At 37.9% G+C, this 12,100-nt stretch overlaps 1 protein-coding gene across 1 annotated transcript in view; it reads left to right on the top strand.

Moving 5' to 3' along the window:
- LOC133416248 (gamma-aminobutyric acid receptor subunit beta-2) overlaps window positions 1–9,364 on the top strand; it is a 61,288-nt gene extending 51,924 nt beyond the window's left edge. Inside the window, exons 8-10 of the mRNA XM_061703028.1 lie at window positions 1,386–1,630; window positions 2,515–2,655; window positions 5,488–9,364. Of these exons, the coding sequence (XP_061559012.1) occupies window positions 1,386–1,630; window positions 2,515–2,655; window positions 5,488–5,838 (737 nt within the window). The 3' untranslated portion in view covers window positions 5,839–9,364. The remainder of the gene's footprint in view (window positions 1–1,385; window positions 1,631–2,514; window positions 2,656–5,487) is intronic.
- Window positions 9,365–12,100: the final 2,736 nt, after the last annotated feature.

The following is a 12,100-nucleotide window of genomic DNA, read 5'->3' as shown; positions in this document are numbered from 1 at the left end:
ATGAGCCATCTCATTCAATACAAAATTCTTGTAGCTTTCTGGTAGACTTCTTTCAAAGTCAATACAACCAAGACTGGAAGAGAATTTAAATTCCCCGAAACCTTTGGAACCATCTAAAACCTTTTTTCAGCGGGCATTCTCTCCTAATGAACAAGACCAAAGTTGACATAATGAATTAAAAATTTAAAATTAGCACACCTCCAGATGCAAGGTTTTAGGTTAGAAGGGTAAGGCCCTCAAGTTTCACAGTTTCTGATGGGATCAATAAAGCAAAGAGGTGGTGTCTCGTGCATAAGAATTAGATATTGCAGGAATAAATCTTCAATTGCAATAAATCATTCGCACTTTCTTAAAACTTCCAATGGCTTTTTGATATAATTCTGCTCTTTATTTATTTGTTTATTTTACACCAGGTATTACCACGGTGCTGACCATGACTACCATCAGCATCAAAGATGCATACGCTTACTGTTTGTTGCAAGCTCCCTGTCTTCTTATGGCCCCACACCGTCCATCTAGCTTCACCCATCCTTCTACGGATCCTTCGATTTAGTTGACAAGGCAAATTCGCTGATTGAAGACTGAGCTGAATTTAGTAATTTCGGGGGGGGGGGGGGGGTGTACAGAGGTCGGGGTCATCCACAGAATTTAATGAAAAAATGCAATGCCTCATAATGGAAACGTGTCAGCTGGGTGACTCAATGTTTAGTCACCCCTCAATCTATATGAGATTCTCAAAAAAAAAATTCTGACCTTGTTTTTAGGCTTTAAAACAGTCTTGCGTGTTTTATTTTTTATTTTTTCCTCCTAGTTGATCCCATTTGTATTTTGGGCAATGGTCAGCTTTGTGACAGATGTATAAAAAAATAACTAGTGTTCACAGATGTACTCCGAGGATTCGAGAATGTTACAGAAGCTGACAACACGTTTAATTTATCAAATATTTAAAATGATATACTGTACTGAATTTGAATGAGCCATCTCATTCAATACAAAATTCTTGTAGCTTTCTGGTAGACTTCTTTCAAAGTCAATACAACCAAGACTGGAAGAGAATTTAAATTCCCCGAAACCTTTGGAACCATCTAAAACCTTTTTTCAGCGGGCATTCTCTCCTAATGAACAAGACCAAAGTTGACATAATGAATTAAAAATTTAAAATTAGCACACCTCCAGATGCAAGGTTTTAGGTTAGAAGGGTAAGGCCCTCAAGTTTCACAGTTTCTGATGGGATCAATAAAGCAAAGAGGTGGTGTCTCGTGCATAAGAATTAGATATTGCAGGAATAAATCTTCAATTGCAATAAATCATTCGCACTTTCTTAAAACTTCCAATGGCTTTTTGATATAATTCTGCTCTTTATTTATTTGTTTATTTTACACCAGGTATTACCACGGTGCTGACCATGACTACCATCAACACCCATCTGAGAGAAACCCTTCCCAAAATCCCCTATGTCAAAGCTATTGACATGTACCTCATGGGTTGCTTCGTCTTTGTCTTTCTGGCCCTACTGGAGTACGCGCTTGTCAACTACATCTTCTTTGGACGGGGCCCTCAGCGTCAGAAGAGGGCCGCTGAGAAGACGGCTACAGCCAACAATGAAAAGATGAGAATGGATCCAAACAAGGTAAGACAAGCTCAGCTCACCACAGTGGAATGCAGTCAAGTGAAAAATATTTACTTTCAAAGAGAAGAGTTGGTATTCATAATTTATTTGTGCAGAATACAGTTTATTCATGAAACTCTTTGACAAACTATCTGGAGAGGAAAAAAAATTCACAGTAAAAGTTAGCCCAACAAGCTTCTTAGAGATTTGAAATCGAACTGGTTTCTGAATAAAAACAATTATATATAGTCTCTGTGTGAAGTTTGTGAACTCCTCTCTTATGGTATAGATGAACAGTAATCCTGAAAAACGCTGAATGTATAAAAAAACAAAAAAAAACAAAAAAAAAAACAAAAACATCATGCTAGAGCGTAATGATAAGCTAGCTTCTGCAAGCCAGTTTCTGCTTTGTCAAGCACTAATTTGAATGTCAGTAGTCCAGTCCAAACCTAAAACCAAGATTTTCTGTCTGTGGTCTGCACTGCTGATGTCAGAATTCAGCATCTCGGTGAAAGTCAGGATTAATCGTTTTGTCCCCGAGTTTACTCACAGCAACTCTTAGAGCTTCAACTGTGAAACCATTTTCAACTGTGTAAACCATTTTACCTCAGATTTTTCAGACTTACTTTTCTGGCGCTATCTTAGCATTCGCATTTTTCTGTACTCTGCAGTATTGAACTGAACTTAAAATTGTTGCTATAACATATGCATATGATGGAGACATCATATTTAATCCTGTCAAATCAAGCCAAGGAAAATAATCTTCTGAGAAATGATTTGTATCAACTCTGAAGGAGCAATTATTGTATAAAGTGTATGTTTTTGGCAACTTATACCCACCGACACAACCAAAACTCTTACTGTTTGACTGGCTAAGTAACCATGGTGATTGTGTGCTCTTGCAGTGGCTGGTGGGCAATGTCGTTGGCCGAGATGACACCTTGTATGCGAGGATGAAACAAAGGGATCTGGATGGTCATGACTCAATGTGGGAACCAATCTTTATGGACGATGCTACCATTGGACTCAGCGACCAAAAGAATAAGGTAACGCAAACTGATGTAGTATATTTGCTGCACTGACTCAAACTGATATTTTATAAGCCAAGGTTATTCACATTTTATGAGGCACATGAGGCTGTAAATATCAGTTTAAAAACTACCAACATTACACATTTCTAGCGAAGGTGGAAATAGGAATTTGAAAGACATTACTGGCAATTTTAGGTGTAGTTTGCAGTAGTAAAGCAAGTAGCAAGATTTGAATTCAGCATCACGTCATGTTGTGGGGCTGTCCTGGTTGACACGTCTCTGCAACATCATGTGGACATCGCGGACAGTGCCTCTGGATTGGCAGACTGGGGTGGCTGTCCGCCTTTTTAAGAAAGGGGACCGGAGGGTGTGTTCCAACTACAGGAGGATCACACTCCTCAGCCCTCCCTGGTAAGGTCTAATGCGTTTGGGCCGGATTGCCAGCAGTAAGTCGGACTCGTTTGCGGTGAGAGTTGGACTCTGCCAAGGCTGCCCTTTGTTACCAATTCTGTTCAGAACTTTTATGGACAGAATTTCTAGACGCAGCTGAGGCGAAAAGGGGTCCGTTTGGTGGCCTCAGAATTGCATCTCTGCTTTTTGCAGATGATGTGTTTCTGTTGGCTTCATCAAGCCGTGATCTCCAATTCTCACTGGAGCGGTTCGCAGCCGAGTGTGAAGCGGCTGTGATGAGAATCAGCACCTCCAAATCTGAACCCATCGTCCTCAGTCGGAAAAGGGTGGCGTGCCCTCTCCAAGTAAATGTGAGATCCTGCCCCAAGTGGTGGATTTCAAGTATTATGGGGTCTTGTTCACAATGGAGGGAAGAATGGAACTGGAGATTGACAGGCGTATGCAGTGATGCAGACTTTGTATTGGTCCGTTGTGGTAAAGAAGGAGCTAAGCCGAAAAGCGAAGCTCTCAATTTACTTATCGATCTACGTTCCTACCCTCATCTATGGTCACAAGCTGTGTGTCATGACCGAAAGAACGAGATCCCGGATACAAGCGGCCAAAATTAGTTTCCTCCGCAGGGTATCCGGGCTCTCCCTTAGAGATAGGGTGAGAAGCTCGGTCATCTGAGAGGGGCTCAGAGTAGAGCCACTGCTCCTCCACATCGAGAGGAGCCAGATGAGGTGGCTGGGGCATCTGATTCAGATTCCTCCCGGATGCCTCCCTGGTGAGGTGTTCCGGGCATGTCCCACCGGGAGGAGACCCCGGGGACGACCCAGGACACGCTGAGGTACTATGTCTTTCGCCTGGCCTGGGAACGCCTTGAGATCCCCCCGGAAGAGCTGGTTGAAGTGGCTGGATGAAGCTACTGCCCCCGCGACCCGACCTCGGATAAGCGGTAGAAAATGGATGGATGGATGGGTGGATAATATAATAATGGTGAGCATGTGTGCCTCACAGTCAAAAAGTCTTGGGTTTGAATCTCAGCTCACTACGTCTCTCTGCTGGCCTGAGAACGCCTAGGGATCACCCGTAAGAGTTGGATGAAGTGGCTGGGGATAGGGAAGTCTGGGCATCCCGGCTAAAGCTACTGCACCCGCGACCCGACCTCGAATAAGCGGTAGAAAATGAATGGATGGATGGTTATCGGTTTGAAGTTATTTTTTGGAATGTACATTCAATTAAAATCAACAAGAAGTGGTCTACTTACCTGTCGAGCAGAAATGTTGCTAATTCCGCGTCGCTTTCTGAATTCTCTCAGCTACCTCAGGTCCCTTCGCTCTGCTTCTTTTTGCTAGTCTGCAGTCCGTTGGCAGAGGTGGGTAGAGTAGTGGAAGTCGAAGGCCAATACTGCTAAAGTAGCAGTAGTCAAATGATATATATATATAAAATAAAAAATTAATAAAATCTTTGTAAAATAACAAATGAAAGAAAATTCACCTCCAAGAAATGGTCTTATATTATTTTGTTTCCACTTGTTAAACAGCACAATAGGCTCAACGGGAGATTACAAAAAGAGGAACTAGCCTGCAGTGGATATAAAAAGTCTACACAGATGCTGTTGAGATGCCAGGTTTTTGTGATTTAAAAGAATTTAGACCAAAAGAAATAATTTTAAAACTTTTTCCACCATTAATAAGACAGGATTTACACAACTAAATGTATTATTATTATTTTTATCTTTTTGAGAGGGGAGGTGAAAATAAAGTGATCAAATCTTGTTCAGGTCACCATTGTAAAAGAGATGTTCTGTCTCAACTGGTCTTTTACCTGGTTGAATAAAGTTTAAATAAAATAATAATAGTAACCAAATAAATCTGGTTGCACAAGTGTGCACTTAACGCAGCATTATTGATAGTGTGTGTGTGGGTGGGTGGGTATTTCGGAGTCTTTCATGTAAACACAAGTCACGTGGCGGATTTTTATTTTTTATTTCCCCAAATATGAGTCACTTTGATTGGACCGCGAAGGCTTAGTGTGCGGTCACGTGGCTGCCATGTGCCGTTTGATTGGCGAACTGGATTTAAATGACACTAGTGAACACGATGGATTGGCGCAACGGCGCCCTATGTGGAAGTCGAAGGCCAAGCCGAAAAATAGATCGTGCGCGTACAAAAGTAGCAAGCGGCATGTAGATCACTGCCACGGAGTAAAAGTACTGTTTCTTCTTAACATAAATACTCAAGTAAAATAAAAAAAATATGATGCATTGAAACTACTTTGAAAGGTACAATTTGTCAAAAATGCTATTTGAGTAAATGTAACGCATTACTCCCCACCTCTGTCCATTGGTCATCAAGTTTGATATAATCATACCAGTACACTTTGTCAACCACTTTAATGACTGTTACAGTATATTCATAGAGAGACCATGACCAAAGTTGATGTTCTCTTTAGCAGATGGACCCACATGAAAACATCTTGCTGAGTACTTTAGATATCAAGAACGACATGGGAATTTCAGAGCTGGCTTTGGGTCTCAATGACCCGCGGAACACCATGCTAACATACGACAGCTCCACCCTGCAGTATCGCAAAGCAGGGCTGGCCCGCCACAACTTTGGCCGAAACACGTTGGAGCGCCACATGACTCAGAAGAAGAGTCGACTAAGGAGGCGCACCTCGCAGCTCAAGATTAACATTCCAGACTTGACTGATGTAAACTCCATAGACAAGTGGTCGCGGATGATCTTCCCAACTGTCTTCTCCTTTTTCAACATTGTTTACTGGCTTTATTACGTCAACTAGGACACCAAACTAAAAAAAAAAAAAAAAAAGTTGCTAATTTATTCTTTGTATTTTATTCGTGTTATTTTTGTGTCTCTCAACATTGATCGACAAACAACACCCAGGACTGCATTCATCATATCTTTTAATACCACTTTTGCTGACTTACCATACACACACAAAAAAAAAAAAAACTTAGAGAAACATAAAACATAAAAGGTGCCTGTTCTAAAAAAAATATTTTTCTTTAATCACACATTTTGTGATTTATGTTTTTCGTATGCTGTACATATATATTTTTTGAATTATTTGCAGTGCAGTCAGTTATTGCCAAAAGTTATATTCAAAAGGAAATGTTAAATTAAATTTAGTTGTTTAACTGTTGTGTGGTTTAAAACTGATGAAACAGGTATCAGGTCATCAGACGTGCAAAATTATTATTTTACTTGGCATTATTTAAAAAAATATTTTCTATTGATCTATACTGAAAAAAACACACTTACCGTTTATATAATTCTGATCAAATTTGCTGGAATCTCTTTATTTCCCAAAAAATAATCAAGAGAAGACCTTTAATTTCCATTAACTAGTAGTGCTGTGCAAATTGTGTCAAATTAATGTTTCTATAATGTCACATAACCTCATACTATGACTACTACTATGTGAAAAGAGTAGTTTTGCACACACGTGCATCAAAGCACAAATAATATCAAATTAGTAGTTGTTTTTTTAAACGCCGACGATTTTTACTCATTGTGCTCATAAGTCTGTGATTAGTTCCCCAATCTGATCATAAACAGTAAGAAAACAATTTAATTATATACTGTAATTAAAATACAATAGTTATTTGTACTTTTAATTATTTGTTTTTTTTAAGTTACTTAGAAAAGGGATTTTATAAAATATTTTGCACACACGATCTTAAAAGCCATAAAGGCTGCATCATTGTTGTAATGGTGCTTATAAAGGTTAGAAAATTTACTGATTTACATTACATCCAGTATAACACTATTTGCATACCATTACTAGATTTGTTTTTTAATTGTACAAAAGAAGCAAGGTTTTTGAATATCTTCCCAAAATCATATTTTGGATGTACTAAAAACTTTTGACTTGGTATATGGTATGGCTTAATGGGATTTAAAGGTAAGCATTTAGTATTTCAGGTGTCTACAAAAACAGCCACAGTGCACTGCATGCCTATAAATGACTAATTTGTTAAATGACTAATTTCCATCTGAATATTACTTGTAGTTATCGTTTTATTTTTCTGGAGAGAACATTCTGGGACCGAGGTTAATAACTCTGCTGATAGAAATCAATGGATATTTTCAAATGACCCTTGAAGCTGGTGTTTACGTATCAATCATTGGGGATATACATCCTTAACCTGTGCTATTCAAGTCACTGACATTTGGCAAGTGATAATTTAACTGCTTTTGTCGATAATTTAAAATTACAAAATAAAACAAAAAAACATTTAAAACAGGCCTTTCTGGTAAATGTGTTGATTTTGTAGATCATATAGTGAGTTGTGTTAAGAAGTAAATATCATAATCATAAATGTTTTATGTAGGGGAGGTACAATTTAAAGCTAATTTTGAGAGCCATCAATTCCAGTATGTAAATATCAAACATACATGTAACGTTACGAATCAGTTGAATCATATAACCGCTGTAAATAAACACACATACAGTAAGCTTTCTACAGAATTGAACATAAGATTTTCACTAACATTTATACTGTGACATAAATAGAATGCCTAGTCAAATGCTAAACAATGTATACAGTATATTTTGAATTGTCACGTTTGCATTTTGTTTCTGTTGCTTTGTTTGTTTGTTTTGTTGCCAAAATCTAACATGTAATCATGAATGTAGAAGATGTTTCTTTGCAGTAATGTGGCAGTAAACATAGTACAATTAGTTGTATCAAGGATCACCGAAATGCAGCCTCATTTACACCCTTTTCATTTATTTGCAAATGGGTGATGAGATGGAGTAGCCCAAAATTCCAATCATCTCAGGTCAGCACAATGTACACTACTAACAATATTACTATTTGACATAAAATGCCACAAAAAGACAACTTGTTTCAGATGTCTCTGTTGGAGATTATTGTTTTTTTATCGTACCTTTGTTTAAAAGTGTTTTGCTATACACAGTAGCTTTTCATGGATAAAATGTCTGACATTAGAAATCCATCTCATGTGCTATTGACAAACTATAAATATATCTTAAACATGACTAACAATTATTTACAAATATTAGAGCCACACTGGAAAGAAAATGCTCCTTGGATATATTCACAACATTTTGAACTGCATTTTCGAGGAAATCTTTTTTGGGGGGGGGGTGATTTAAAAACTAGTAATCTTATAAAAATAACAAACAAACAATGAAATGTTTTGACACACTGAGACCATGTTCAGTACGAACAGTTTAATGTGATGGTTGCAGACCTTTGTCTGTTCCTACTATGAACTAAAAAATTGTAATTATGTTACATAATTGGCTTTATGGCTCTGTAGTGAAAGATAGCAGCTGCTGGCTTCTATTGAATTTAGGCTTGAGAGGGAATTTTTCACTCCACAAAAAATTATGAATATTCTTGTAAGATTACAACGTTCTTCTTTAAAAAGAAAATTGCTTTTCTTTGGAAAATTACAACTTTTTCCGAATTTTGTTACTTGTTTTCCCTCATAATTTTTTTTTTTTTTTTTTTTTAATTTTATTTTCAATGTGGCCCTAAAACTTCTTTGTAATTTTTAGTGTATGAAGGATAACAAGGTGTATTTACAGTGACAGTGTGCCATGGATGTGTATTGGCAACAGTCAGATTTCTGTCTTTTTTTTTTTTTTTTTTTTTTTTAAAAGAGTACACTGGCATGTAAGGTCTCATTCCTAAGTTCTACACTTTAAAGTATTTTTACTTCACACCATTTTTGTTTCATATATTTTTATACTTGTGTAAAAAAAAAAAAAATAAAAATAAAAAAAATAGCGCAAAGACTGCTCTTTGGCAAAACCTTGTAAATCCAAATTTCACATATTTCTACTATACAAAATGAATATACTGTATATTGTCTTCTAGGGCTCTGAAAGCTGAACAACATGTATGCTCTTGAAAGACTTTCAGATACCCTTGTATAAAGTTCAGAGATTATTTGTGGTTGTGAATAGATTGCAAATGGCTCTTGAGGTTTGTGAAAATGTTTTGGAATCGTCTCTGGGGGAGAATGGACATACTGACATGCTAAAAGCTTAAATGACTCATCTTGGTGACAGTGTACTTTTGCACACACTCACAGAAGAAGCCTTAGACTCGTGCTGCCCTGGACTTTTAATCCGAGCGGCGTCAATCCTTCTTACCTTCTCAACACCGTCCACCTCGACAAATCTTTGTATGTGCCCCTCACAAGAACATTCCCAGGAACTCTGAGCTGTAACACTCTCAAAGATATGCCCTGTAAAAGCCAATGTCTGTCTTTACAATAGAAACCCATAGAAAACATACTGTACCTTCATCAATAAATATTGTATACAGTTCCACACCTCCGATTGTTTTTTGTTCTTTTATTTTGAATATTGACAAGCAATGGACCAGGATGACACAATGTTTTGGATACTATGAGTTCATGGTTATACATTAACAAATGTATAACTTTCTTTCCATCATGTGGCTCAAATATTGATAAAGGTACTGTTCTTCATACAACCCCAATTCCAATGAAGTTGGGACGTTGTGTTAAACAAATGCAAATCATTTGCAAATCATGTTCAACCTATATTTAATTGAATACACTACAAAGACAAGATATTTAATGTTCAAACTGATAAACTTTATTGTTTTTAGCAAATAATCATTAACTTAGAATTTTATGGCTGCAACACGTTCCAAAAAAGCTGGGACAGGTGGCAAAAAAGACTGAGAAAGTTGAGGAATGCTCATCAAACACCTGTTTGGAACATCTCACAGGTGAACAGGCTAATTGGGAACAAGTGGGTGCCATGATTGGGTATAAAAGGAGCTTCCCTGAATTGCTCAGTCGTTCACAAGCAAAGACGGGCCCTGCGAGGTTCACCTGTTTGTGAACAAGTGCATGAGCAAATAGTCGAACAGTTTACGGACAATGTTCCTCAACCTACAATTGCAAGGAATTTAGGGATTTCATCATCTATGGTCCATAATATCATCAAAACATTCAGAGAATCTGGAGAAATTACTGCATGTAAGTGGCAAGGCCGAAAACCAACATTGAATGCCCGTGACCTTCGAGCCCTCAGGCAGCACTGCATCAAACCCCAACATCAATGTGTAAAGGATATCACCACGCGGGCTCAGGAACACTTCAGAAAACCAATGTCAGCAAATACAGTTCGGCGCTACATCCGTAAGTGCAACTTGAAACTCTACTATGCAAGGCAAAAGCCATTTATCAACAACACCCAGAAACGCAGCCACCAACCCAAGCTCATCTAAGATGGACCGATGCAAAGTGGAAAAGTGTTCTGTGGTCTGACGGGTCCACATTTCAAATTGTTTTTGGAAATTGTGGCCATCTGGATTCTTATGAACGCAAAGTTCAAAAGCCAGCATCTGTGATGGTATGGGTCTGTGTTAATGCCAATGGCATGGGTAAGTTACACATCTGTGAAGGCACCATTAATGCTGAAAGGTACATACAGGTTTTGGAGAAACATATGCTGCCATCCAAGCAACGTCTTTTTCATGGACGCCCCTGCTTATTTCAGCAAGACAATGGCAAACCACATTCTGCATGTGTTACAACAGCGTGGCTTCGTAGTAAAAGAGTACGGGTACTAGACTGGCCTGCCTGCAGTCCAGACCTTTCTCCATTTGAAAATGTGTGGCGCATTACGAAGCGTAAAATACGACAACGGAAACCCCGGACTGTTGAACAGCTGCACATCAAGCAAAAATGGGAAAGACTTCCACTTACAAAGCTTCAACAATTAGTGTCCTCAATTCCCAAACGTTTATTGAACAGTGTTGTAAAAAGAAAAGGTGATGTAACAGTGGTAAACATGACCCTGTCCCAATTTTTTTGGAACGTGTTGCAGGCATACAATTTTAAGTTAATGATTATTTGCTAAATACAATAAAGTTTACCAGTTTGAACATTAAATATATTTTCTTTGTAGTGTATTCAATTAAATATAGGTTGAACATGATTTGTAAATCATTGTATTCTGTTTTTATTTATGTTTAACACAACATCCCAACTTCATTGGAATTGGGGTTATACAATGGGGAATCTATTTCACTCCTTTTCATATAATATCTTTTCAAACAAAAGCTTTTGCTAAGTCACTACTAATAAAACCCAATTCCAATGTTGGGACGTTGTGTAAAATGTAAATAAATAGAGAACACAGTGATTTGCATATCCTTTTGAACCAAATTCCATTTGGATTCAGCCTGTTTATTCCATTTGAGGTGTTCATATGAAACATTTTTATTTGTTTTTGGGCTTCTAGACCGATTATAATCATAATACAAGGCTCCAAGTAAAACCCCCTCGTGGTCTAACGGACCTTTCAAAATTCACAGAGGAGGGGCAATAATTTCCAACGTACGTTCATTCACAATATATTTTAGCTCACATAAAACAATCTAGAGAAGATCATTAGTTTTAGTGGCTCACGAGAGAAACTCCATTTCCCCCTTCAAACTTGCCTTCAGACTGAAAAGTATCACTATTTTTAATCATCACAGCCACAGCATTGAGCCCCAGGCACTTGGTTAATGTTCTTAAAGGATACTTCTTCATGCTATTCCAATAACACAATACAGTCTGGGTCATCTTTTTTTCATGGTTCATTTTCTCTTTCTAAGCTTCACAATAACACGTATCATCTTCCTAGTAATATGATTTTCAAATGAAATAAACTGTTGCAGACCCGTTTTTTTAACTGTAAATGCTTAGAAATTGGTCGACCAAGAAGATGCCGGTGTAAGAACTATGGCAAAACAAAATGAATCCACAATTTTTCTGGCTTTAACAAGTTATAGAGTTATTGAGAAGTTGTACAGTTTGTTGTCTCACCTTGTCAAATACAACTTCTTTGTCGCACCCCTTGATTCTGTTGAAGTGTTTGGATTGGTTCACTTAGCATGTGCAGTGTGAGCACAAAATGCTACAGGTTCACTATGCGTCATAGAACAACTGCAGAGACTCAGGGCGCTTATTCTCTTCAGGGTTGTGGGTAGCTAGAGCCACAGGGTCATGTATACCCTGTAATGGTCGCCATGCAGTCC

This window comes from Phycodurus eques, chromosome 17, assembly GCF_024500275.1.
Source record: "Phycodurus eques isolate BA_2022a chromosome 17, UOR_Pequ_1.1, whole genome shotgun sequence".
Classification (NCBI taxonomy): Eukaryota; Metazoa; Chordata; class Actinopteri; order Syngnathiformes; family Syngnathidae; genus Phycodurus; species Phycodurus eques.
Note: the sequence above shows the minus strand (reverse complement) of the source record. Positions and strands in the feature narration are given on the sequence as shown.